Below are 12,192 nucleotides of genomic sequence, written 5' to 3' on the forward strand. Positions count from 1 at the left end.
AAAAAGATAACTTTAATGAACATAATTAAAATTTCTTTGATGATTAAAAAGGTACTTCAGAACTTTAGTCTGAAGAATACCATTATTATTTATTGCTCTATCGCCCACATTTTTCAAAGCCCCTTATGGACAACATGCTTGTGGAATCACTATTTACTTTTCACAATTCATGTATAAGGCAAATTACAGAGAGAAGCCTATATTTGCTGCAGTGAGAATTTGTTAAGAACAGAACCAGACATTATAAGAAGAAACCAAAAGTAGAAATCCATAATAAAATTGAAATTCTAATTTTAATCCAACTTGTTAAAATGGTGTAACTGGAATTAGTTGATAATTTTGAATAAAACTATAGAGTGCTATATAACTATAGGGAAAAGTCTTCCCTACTGCTTTGTATTGGCTTGCTTTAATAAATATATACACCTTAGGATTGATAAGGCTTATCCAACATTCTAGCAACCATGGAAGGCATTAAAATCCATTTCTGCCATAATGGTAGAGAGAAACGGTAGTACTAAGAGATAAGTGGGCTGAGAAGAATTTAGCTGTTAACTAGAATTGATTAGGGGAATTGTTATAAAGTGTGGAGTAAAAGTCTGATGCAGAGAGGATGTTCGTTCATTTATAGCAACTACTATATAAATAGTAACGTGTGAGGTCCAGAATTGACAAGGAGTGTTACTGCTAGCAAATATCACTCCAAAATAGCAAATACAATAAACCACAGGGTTATTTATTAAAAATATGCTTATTAGTAAAATTTTAAAGAAAGTTACTAAATGAACCAGTGAAAATCACTTATGAACATGGATTCATCAGATCAGATGTTTCCTTTAGAATGCCACCCACCAGAACATCTGACCCATCTAACTCCTTAAAAGTCATCTACAAGGCATGCCCCATGGCAGTGGGCTGGAAAGCCCAGTCTTACTGCCATACCTGCTACTGAAATACTTCCAAGTTAAGACTGTAGAGGAGGGAGTACTTATTGTATAATTCTGACTTAGAGGGAGGAACAGGGGAGGAAGGGGTTGACATATTTTGAGGCTCTCAAAATGATACATGAATCCTGCAAAGTGTAAGCTTTTCAAATTCTCTATGAGTAGCAGAGAGCACAAAGCCTAAATGGAAAAAAGAGAATAATTTTAAGGACTTTACCCATTTACTGTATTTCAAAGGTCCTGTGAATCCCATGGCTTCTATTATCTTCGTGAGGGTACCAACCTTCTCCTCAACAGGCTGTGAGGAATCCTTCGAAGTAGGAAGCTATTTAACCAAAGAAAAGAGGACTATAATTAGTTGCATAAAAACTTTTTTTTAAAAAGGTGCTTTTATCCCTTATTAGGTCTGAGGGCATTTTATTGCTTAATTTTTTTTTTAACCTAGGATTTTAAATTTTCAATTTTTTAGGCAACACATACCTAAAACTCTATCTAATGTAAGTCCTCCAAATTTCAGAACAAGATATTACCACCTCACTGACCATATGCATATGAACCCATGCCCAGGAAATAATAAAGATTTAGGGTACAGAATAAAAGCTCTAAGGAAAGGAGTTACTCTTAAAAAGAAATCTTGACACCCATCTCCCAAAAAACAATTCTGAGAAGAGGAATGTTCTATGTTTATTGACATAACAAGAAAGGAAAAGAAAAATACTGTCTGAAAGCAGTCAAAAGTAATTCAAAACCATAATTAACCAAAATAAGCCCTGAACAAATGTCTTTAAATGTTTTTATTTTTTTTATTTATTTATTTTTTTTAGATTTATTTATTTATTTAATTTCCCCCCCTCCCCTGGTTGTCTGTTCTTGGTGTCTATTTGCTGCGTCTTGTTTCTTTGTCCGCTTCTGTTGTCGTCAGCGGCAGGGGAAGTGTGGGCGGCACCATTCCTGGGCAGGCTGCTCTTTCTTTTCACGCTGGGCGGCTTTCCTCACGGGCGCACTCCTTGCGCGTGGGGCTCCCCCACGCGGGGGACACCCTTGCGTGGCATGGCACTCCTTGCGCGCATCAGCACTGCGCATGGCCAGCTCCACACGGGTCAAGGAGGCCCGGGGCTTGAACCGCGGACCTCCCATATGGTAGACGGACGCCCTAACCACTGGGCCAAAGTCCGTTTCCCTTTAAATGTTTTTATACTAAAGATTTTCGGATAAAATCTTTACTATTGACTATAGAAGGTTTGTAAATTAACACCAAGGAAAACCTATTCTAAGTTTCTCCCCAAGCTATCCTAACAGACAATTCCCAAAAGGTAAATATTACTTTACTTTTAACATGTAATTCAAAAAGGTCTTCTCCTCTGAAGAGTTTTCCAAAAAAGACAGTAAAATGGAAGACATGCAAGACATGGAATCAGAAGTTTTAAGTTAAAATATCCAGTTTGTCTGTCACTTACCATCCTTGTGTCCTTGGCCATGTCACTTCACTTCCCTGAGCCTCACCTTCTGAATTTGCAAAACAGATGTAACAATTCCCAGATGACAATATTGCTAAGATTCAAATAAGAACATTTGCATGAAAGCACTTATAAACACAAAAAGCACTAATAATTCTCACCTTTTTTGTGGTGTGATACTTCCTACTCAGCCGTATGTCTATTCCAGGAATCTGTTCTGATCCACCATATGCTACAGCCTGGCTCATCTGGGGCCACTGTGGGGTCAAAAAACAGATGTTAGCAATATTGAACATTCACTTATAGGGTTAATCTGAGCAGAGTTACTTTAAAATAAAAACTACAGGATCTTCCAATCTTGCTTAATCCAGTTCCTGGTAATTTGATCATCAAGAGGATCCAAGTTCAGCAACCAGAATAGTGTCTAGTACATAGTAAGGAGTTAATAAATATCTACTGAACATTCACTAAATAAAAGAAATCAGCCTTGAAAACCTGAAACCTAAACTGTGTCAAATCTAGGAACCAGAATTGTGATCAATATCCATTTAAAAAGTGGCAGCAGTGCAGTGATAGTTTCAACTAGCCATGCTTAGGGCTGAGTTCTCTTCTATTGGGTACTAATCTAGCACCAAGGACACACATCTATAAACACATGCATTTATTCTTGTACTACCTGCCCTCAAAAATTATTCCCTCAACCCTTAAACACATCAGTTTTCCCTTTGTTTAAATTGAAAAGGTATCAATCAATAAATTTTTCCTTAAAAAAATACCCCAAAATACTCAGATGTCACTTTTTCAAAGAGGCCATCTCTGATTATCTTATCTAAAATAGGTTCCTATCATCCCATTATTCTCTATCATAATAGCAGCCTGTTTGTATCCTTCATAATACTGGTTATAATGTATAGTTATACATTTATGTACTTGTTTATTTTCTATCACCACTACCAAAAAAAAATGATGAGAACAGGAACTAGGTATATTATCAGAATCAAGTACAGTACATTGCACATAGAAAACAATTGAATATTTGTTGAATGAACAAACCCTACCACTTGTACAATTTTTATTTCTGATTTCCTTCCTGTCCTTGTCCACACACATCATGCATACATGCTTCATTCATCCAACCTCTATTAAACACCCACTATATGCCAACCATTGTGCCAGGTTTTGGGATACAAACAGAATCCCTATCCTCAAGGAGCTCATAATTTTGTTGATAAGAAAAAGAAAACTCACAACACCAGAAACAGAACCAAATATATTATAAAATGCTTAAAGGTCACCCAACACACATACACAAAATAAAAACCCAGCAACATGTAGTGTTAACAAAGATGTTGAGCAACTAGAACTCTCAGATTCTGCTGGTAAGTGTATAAAATAGCACAATCACTTTGGAAAACTATTTGGCAATATCTACTGCAGCTGAATGTATGCAATTCTATTTCTAAGTATATACTCTAATATACATGTGTACATATGTTCAATCAAAAACACATACCACCATGTTGATAGCACTATTCATAAAAAGCCCCAAATATTAGAAACAATCCAAATATCCATCAACAGAAGAATGGATAAATGAATTGAGATAAATTTGTATAATGAAACACTACACAACAATGAGAATGAAGAAACTGTTACTACATGGAGCAACATGGATGAATTTCAAAAACAAAGTTGAATGAAAGCAGACAAAAACAAAAGAGTACACACTCCATGTTTAAAGGCCAAAGATAATCCATGGTATTCAAAGCGAAAACTGTGGTTAACTTGGTTGGAGCTAGTAACAAGAAGGGGATCAAGGAGACTTCTGGGGTCTGGTAAAGTTCTAGTTCTTGATCTGTGTGCTAGTTATGTATGTTCACTTTAGATTAATTCATTGAGCTGTATACTAGGATTTGTACCTTTTTTTCTATTTTTATTATATTTCAATAAAATGTGTAAATATGCTTAAAGATGTGGAATAGGCAGTATAAACCACAGAAACTTAGAAATAGAAAAGAATGACCTTGAGTCAAAAGACTTCACAGAGAAGGCTTAAGAAGTGGGCCAGAGAGAGAAGGTAATGAGTGAGAAGACAGAGGTGTAGCAGAAAGCATGGTGTAGTGGAAAGAGAAAAACACTTAGTCAGAAGACCTAGGCTGAACCTCCAGTTCCACCTATCTCATAAATTTGCTTTGAGAACAAAGTAAAATAATGTATGTGAAAGAGATGTGTAAACTACATGCATAAAATAAATGTAAGGAACTGTTCCACACAACTCCAATGATAAGCTCTTTTGCAGATAGCCCCTCATTAAGCTTTTTCTAGTTTTAGGTCAGCAGCATTATTAGTTTAGCTAAGATTCCACACTAATTTTTGGCTTCCAAAAAGGTTCTGAAATTAATGAGACCCTCCTTATCTGAAGGGAGAGAAAGCAATGGAAATAGGGAAGGAGAGGTGGAAGAAGGGAAGGAGGGAGAGAGAAAGAAAGTAAGGAAGGGAGGAGTGAAGGAAGCAACTGACTCAAGTAATTCTGGAATACTATGGATATGTGTATCTGATCCTTGTAACAAAACTATAAGCTCTACCAGGGCACAGCCCATCTTATCTTTCTTTTATTTTATGTCCCAATGCCCAACACCATTCTGGGCATGGAGTCAGCATTCAATAAAAATTAGGCGGATTTTTTTAATGTTTAAAAAAAAAAAGAGAAGACAAACTGGAGAGGGTCCAGAAAAAGAACCACAGGGATGATCAAAGGAATGAACAGAAGGTCCTAGTAGAAAGGTTAAAATGAATCAAGGCTGTTTAGCTTGGAGAAAAGGCAAGTGAAGAATTAAGGAGTAATTTAGAATAACACTTAAGCTGGAAGGAATCTCTGAGATCTTCTATTCCAAACTCTTCATTTCATAGATGAGGAAACTAAGATCCAGGGAGAGGTTACAATTTGCTTAAGGTAGTTTTAAGGGGAAAAAGTTTCTTTAAAGTTTCACTTTATACAGTGAGGAGAAAACCTGTGAACTTTCAAAGTAACATGAACATAAATAGCAACAAAAATAGAAATTTTAACTTACTAAAGGTCTCCTATATGACCATCATCTATATGTCTGGCATTCTACTTATATCTCACAACAATGTTACAAAGTAGAGACTACTTTTTTCCATTTCAGAAACAAAGACATTAAGCCTCAAAGAAATAAAATTAAGGGATAGAATACCTATAAGCTATGTTCTTCCCCCTATATCAAGCTGCCTTTCCAAACCTGAAGTTAAAAAAAAAAATAGGTTTATGCACCTAAAAACCAGATTTTGATTTCTACTTTTTTTGTTGTTGTTTTTTAGATTTTTATTTCTAAATACCATTCTCCAACAAAAGGAACCAGAACTTCTTTGAGAAGTGGTTGAATCCATGGCTTGGGCACAGAAAATACAATATGAATCTGAAACATTTTGTAGTGCCAGGAAATCAGAAAGTGCTCAAAAAATGATGGAAGCAGGTCAAAAGGACTTAACAGACAATTTGAAGGAGTTCCCAATAGCCAAAATTGGGGGCAATTTGATAAATAAAATAAATAATGAGAATAATGGATCATGACTCAGAAGAAAATAAATATCCATGAGTTCATATTGATATACATAAATAAATATATGAGGGAAAAGTGACAGCTCTTCCTTACAGTAGAATTCCAGTAAATAAATGGTATTATGAATGATGGAAATAGAAAATCACCATTAGGCAAACACCACAGTAATGACTATTACAGGAAAGAACCATGGCTGGATGCTAAAATTAGTGAGCAAACATATAATGAGAAACATATCTGCATAGTCTCAAAGCATGACCTCACAAGATACTTATTAATTACAAAGGGAAAAGTAGTTAACTTTATAATTAAAAAAGCTGAAAGAAATCAACTTAACCACATAACCAAAGTCAACATCACCAGTAATGAGACATATCGGCATCACATACTCCCTCATATGATGCACTGAGAAGGGAACAATATCATTAGCATCAAAAATGCATAACCTCGGGAAACAGACTTGGCCCAGTGGTTAGGGCGTCCATCTACCACATGGGAGGTCCCCGGTTCAAACCCCGGGCCTCCTTGACCCGTGTGGAGCTGGCCCGTGGGCAGTGCTGATGCGCACAAGGAGTGCCCTGCCACGCAGGGGTGTCCCCGCGTAGGGGAGCCCCACGCGCAAGGAGTGCGCCCCCTAAGGAGAGCCGCCCAGCGCGAAAGAAAGTGCAGCCTGCCCAGGAATGGCGCCGCCCACACTTCCCATGCCGCTGACAACAAAAGAAGTGGACAGGTGGCGGACTTGGCCCAATGGTTAGGGCATCCGCCTACCACATGGGAGGTCCGCAGTTCAAATCCCGGGCCTCCTTGACCCGTGTGGAGCTGGCCCATGCACAGTGCTGATACGCTCAAGGAGTGCCGGGCCACGCAGGGGTGTCCCCCACACAGGGGAGCCCCACGCGCAAGGAGTGCGCCCCATAAGGAGAGCCGCCCAGTGAGAAAGAAAGTGTAGCCTGCCCAGGAATGGCACCACACACACGGAGAGCTGACACAACAAGATAATGCAACAAAAAGAGACACAGATTCCCATGTCCCTGACAACAACAGAAGCGGACAAAGAAGACACAGCAAATAGACACAGAGAACAGACAATTGGGGTGAGGATGGGGGAGGGGAGAGAAATAAATAAATAAACCTTTAATAAAAAACAAACAAAAGAAGTGGACAAAGAAACAAGACGCAGCAAATAGACACCGAGAACAGACAATGGGGGGGGGAAGGGGGGTTAAATAAATAAATAGATAAATCTTTAAAAAAAAAATGCATAACCTCAATCTAATTATAAAATATCAGACAAACCCAAATTGACAGATTTTTTATAAATAACTGACCAGTACTCTTAAAAATGCAATAGTCCTGAAAACACAAAGAAAGATTAAGAAGAGAATAAGGAGATATGACAACTAAATATAATATATGGGATCCCAGACTAGATCCCAGACCAAAAAAAAGGATATTAGTGAAAAAAATAACTGGTAAAATTGAGAAGGCAGATGAATATATGGGACTCTACTTTTGCAACTTTCATATGTCTACAATTATTTCAAAAATATATATATATTTAAAGTAGAGTCATTGAAGAATGACAGAACTTTTATAGGTTATTTAGGAAATAAAGATGAAAATACAATGTCCCCAACTTTTTGAAAATAATAGAATTATAGGGTTATAGCACTGGAAATTATCTTAGAGATTATCTGATACTACCACTCACTGAATGAAGGATTTCTTCATGGCATGTCCTTGACATACCATCATCCAATCCTTGCCTGAACATTTCCAGTAAAAGTAAATTCAGTATGTCAAAATGCAGCCCACACATTCCATTACACCACAGTTCTAACTAACAAAGTTCTCCCTCATTCTAAGCCAAATCTGTCTCCCTGTCAGAGATGTACCTGAGGATGCTATTCTGAGCCAGAAGTTTCCAACCAGAGTACTGTGAAGGAGGTACAATGTGTCAGTGAGGTGTATTCAAAATATGTCACCACTTATGAGCACAACATTTTTAAAAAAGAGAATCTCTCATTTTAAAGTAAAAAAAAAAGTCAAAATACCCAGTATATTTACATTGGCTAAAATTACATTTGATCAGCATGAGGCCCTGCTTGATCAATATGGCAGTGAGAAGCTTCAAGGCTCCATACCCCCAACAGAAGTTTTAAACAACCAGCAAGAAATGGAATATCTTTCTCAAAGCTCCAGAAAACAGTTAAAAGACTGCAGTTGAATCAAGAAAATGGCTACTTAAAAGTTATGGTAAGATCTCTTGGCAGCCTGGGTGGCTTCTCTGACCAGCCCCCCCTACCCCCCCCCCCCTGCTACCGCCAACACCTCCACCCAGCTCAGCACAGAGCTGGCCTGTACTCCCAGTCCAGAACCTTGATCCTGGTTCTGGAGAGAAAAGAACAATCTTTGTGCATGTACTGGCAGCTTTATGTCTGGCCCTATCTGGTTGGTAGTGGAGGGACTCAATATCCCAGAACTTGCCCTGAATATAGAAGGTAGTTCATAGAACTCTCCTACGGAATGCTGTAGGAGAACAGTTAAGTTATGCTGCTTGGGGTAAGAGATTGCTGGTTATAGGACATACAGTGCAGTGCCCTGAGTCTGAGGAAACTGCTTTTTAGGGAAAAGGGGTATTTGGAGTCATGTAAATGAGAGAATTCATGCACATATCCAAGATAGGACACGCACAGAAAAGGATCAGGGAGGCCCCCTTATATTTTGGCCTAGAGTCATTCTCCAAATTCATTTTATGGATAAGGCCTGAAGGAGAGCACTTTCACAGATCAGTCTGCAAAGAATGGAAAAGGTGTTTTCTTTTTCTACTTTTTTCTTTTTTGTTAGCTTCTGGCATTAAAGGAAAGCTCATAACACTAACTGGATACAAGCTTAAGGACAGACACCTCAGGGTCTAAATTCCAGTGATAACACAATAAAATATAAAAAGGTCCATGGTTCAACAAAAGATTAAAAAATATACAAAGAAACAGAAAATTATGATCCAGGGAGAGGTTAAAATAAAGGTATTATAAACCATCAATGAGAAGGCTCAAACCTGGGAAAGCCCAGAAAAAGTCTTCCAAACAATGGTCCTAACATGCTCAAAGACAATGGAAAAATATAGACAAGGAACTAAAGAAAACCAGGAAAACAACTGATGAACATAAAAAAATATCAGTAGTGAGACAGAAATCATGAAAAGGAAGCAGAGTTGAAGACTACAATAAAGGAAATTAAAAATTCCCTAGAGAGGTTCAATTAGACTGGAGTTGGCAGAAGAATCAGGGAACATGAAGATAAGACAAATGAAATTACCCAGTCTGAGGAGCAGGAGCAGAAAGAGTAAAGAGTGAAGAAAGAGAGAAGCACCATGTCACATACAAAGGAGTGTCAATAAAATTAAGTGCTGATTTCTCACCAGAAATCATGGAGACAAGAAGGTATATATATTCAAAGTGCTGAAAGCAAAAACTTAACAACTAGGAATTCTATATCCGACAATACTATGTCTCAAAAATGAGAGAGGGATTAAGACATTCTCAGATAAACAGAAGCTGAGGGAGTTTGTAACCACTAGACTAGCCCTACAACAAATGGCAAAGAGGGTTCTGCAGGTTGAAAAGATAGGATAGGCAGCGGACTTGGCCCAGTGGTTAGGGCGTCTGTCTACCACATGGGAGGTCCGCAGTTCAAACTCCGGGCCTCCTTGACCCGTGTGGAGCTGGCCCATGCGCAGTGCTGATGCGCGCAAGGAGTGCCCTGCCAAGCAGGGGTGTCCCCCGCGTGGGGGAGCCCACGCGCAAGGAGTGCACCCCTTAAGGAGAGCCGCCCAGCATGAAAGAAAGTGCAACCTGCCAAAGAATGGTGCCCCCACACGGAGAGCTGACACAGATGACGCAACAAAAAAAGACACAGCTTCCCGTGCCACTGACAACAACAAAAGTGGACAAAGAAATAAGACGCAGCAAATAGACACAGAGAACAGACAACCAGGGTGGGGGGGGAGGGGAGAGAAATAAATAAATCTTTAAAAAAAAAAAAAGGATACTAGACAATTGACTGAAGCCACATGAAGAAATAAAGATCTTCGATAAAGATTATGACATTGATAAATATTTAAAAAGTACTATTTTATTTCTGATGTGTAATTTCATTTTTAATTTCTTATAGCATCTAAACGGCAAATGCATAAAATACTGATAAATCAATGGTTTGGACTTATAATGTAAAAATACATAATTTGTGACTAGAACTACATAACGGTGGGGGGATAGAGGGGTATAGGAACATAGTTTATGTATGCTATTGATGTTGTTGAGCTGGTATCAAAACAAATGAGATTTATAGATTTAAGGTGTTAATTTAAGCCTATGATAACCACAAAGAAAACATCTGAGGATATGCAAACTCACAGAGACATAAACTCATAGAGACATAAAGTAGAACACAGTTTACCAAGGGTGGGCGTCAGGGGCAATGGAAAGTTAATGCAAAATTAATACAAAGTTTCTATTTGGGTTAAGGGAAAGTTTTAGTAATGGATGGTGGTTAAGAGTCGTGTAACACTGTTAAATGTGATTAGTGCCACTAAATGGTGTGTCTTTGGGAGGGGTTGGGATGGTAAAATTTATGCTGTATATATGTTCCCACAATTAAAAAAAAAAAAAGAGAAACTAAATAAAGGCAATTAAACACAATACATGATACTGAATGGGTTTTAAGATGGAGGAGAAAAGGTTCAAAAGGACACTTCTGGGGAGCAGGTATAGCCCAGTGGTTTGAGCACCTGCTTCCCATTAATGAGGTCTTAGGTTCAAACTTGGTATCTCCTAAAAAATTTTTTTAAAAAAAGGTCATTATTGGAACAGAAGAAAAAACTGAAATATAGAATAAAAGCTTAGAACTTCTTAACTGAACTTAAAGGCAATTACATAAGTGATTATCCTTGTTTATAGGAAATAGACATGGAAGTATTATGTGTTCAAGAATTACAATGCTCTCAATGTTCATAATAAGTTGATAGAAAGAATGATACAACAAAGATGGCAAAATGTTAAAAAAATTTTTGGGCCTGGATATTACGGAGGGGGTTAGGTTGCAGTTCTCTGTATGGGTTTTATTATTTCTGCAACTGTCCTTTTTTGTGAAATTATTTCAAAATAAAAAGAAAAGGAAAAATTTTAAATTTAAATAAATAAATACAGAAAATAAAAAATTTAAAAGGGGGAAAAAAAAAACCTCAGTCTGATCAGCATGAGATAAATCACTTGGGTATAATGCTATCCCAAAGTCCAATATAGTACCTAATACATATTAGGTGCTCAAGAAATGTTTACTGATTAAAAGAATGGAGCACAAGTCAGGGGTTCTTACAGAGTAATGCTCACCCACAATATATGCATAACAAATAATGATTTAGAACTATATGATAAATTCTATTAAAATTTTCCAGGCTACAAAAGTAATATAACTTAGCCCAAACCTGAAAAGAAATACCTGCATAACTAAGCAAAATAAATGCCTCTTCTGCCAGGCATATTCTTCATTCTTCAATGTACATTTAGTGCCCAGTCTATGCCAGGCATAACAAGAAGCCCAGAAAGTACAGGGACAAACAAGACATGTCTTCAGAAAGGCAGGGCTTATACATGAGTTGGAGGGAATAACTCCATATTTTAAAATATTTTTAATATAATTATATATAACAAAAATAATTTTAATTACATCAAATGTTTTAAAAAGATAATGGCTACAGAAGAGAGTCATAAACTGGTAAGAAAAATAACAAATTTCCAGTAGGTTAATGGAGAAATGACATAAGCATATAATTTTCACAAACAGGAATACTGGTAAACATGGAAAAAATGTTTAACCCTGATAGCTAAACAAAGAAATACAAAGCAAAACAAGGTAACATTTTCTACCCAATTAGTTTTAAAAAACCAAAACACCCACTTTGGGTAAGGTTATGATGAAAAAAGCTGGCTATATATAGCTCATGGCAGTATAACATAATACAACTCTTTATAGAGGCAAACTGTTCATACCCTTTGACCCAGGGTACACCATCCTTGGAATTTATCTTTAATAATTAAAAATAAGAAAAAATATATATGTCAAGAAAATGTTAACTGCATTAAAGTCTATAATGACAAGAAAAAAAGAATAATTGTAATATGTATCAAACAAAGGCTAAGTAAATAGAAT

The 12,192-nt window shown here is 37.1% G+C and overlaps 1 protein-coding gene across 4 annotated transcripts in view; it reads right to left on the bottom strand.

Annotated features, from left to right (window-relative positions):
- Nucleotides 1-12,192, bottom strand: part of UQCC1 (ubiquinol-cytochrome c reductase complex assembly factor 1) — a 128,702-nt gene that overhangs the window by 84,435 nt on the left and 32,075 nt on the right. For all 4 annotated transcript variants that reach the window (XM_058286975.2, XM_058286974.2, XM_058286976.2 and 1 more), the window contains 2 exons: nt 2,563-2,658; nt 1,162-1,269 (listed from right to left, as the gene is read on the bottom strand). In XM_058286975.2, the coding sequence (XP_058142958.1) occupies nt 1,162-1,269; nt 2,563-2,658 (204 nt within the window). The remainder of the gene's footprint in view (nt 1-1,161; nt 1,270-2,562; nt 2,659-12,192) is intronic.

Source organism: Dasypus novemcinctus, chromosome 24 (assembly GCF_030445035.2).
Source record: "Dasypus novemcinctus isolate mDasNov1 chromosome 24, mDasNov1.1.hap2, whole genome shotgun sequence".
Classification (NCBI taxonomy): Eukaryota; Metazoa; Chordata; class Mammalia; order Cingulata; family Dasypodidae; genus Dasypus; species Dasypus novemcinctus.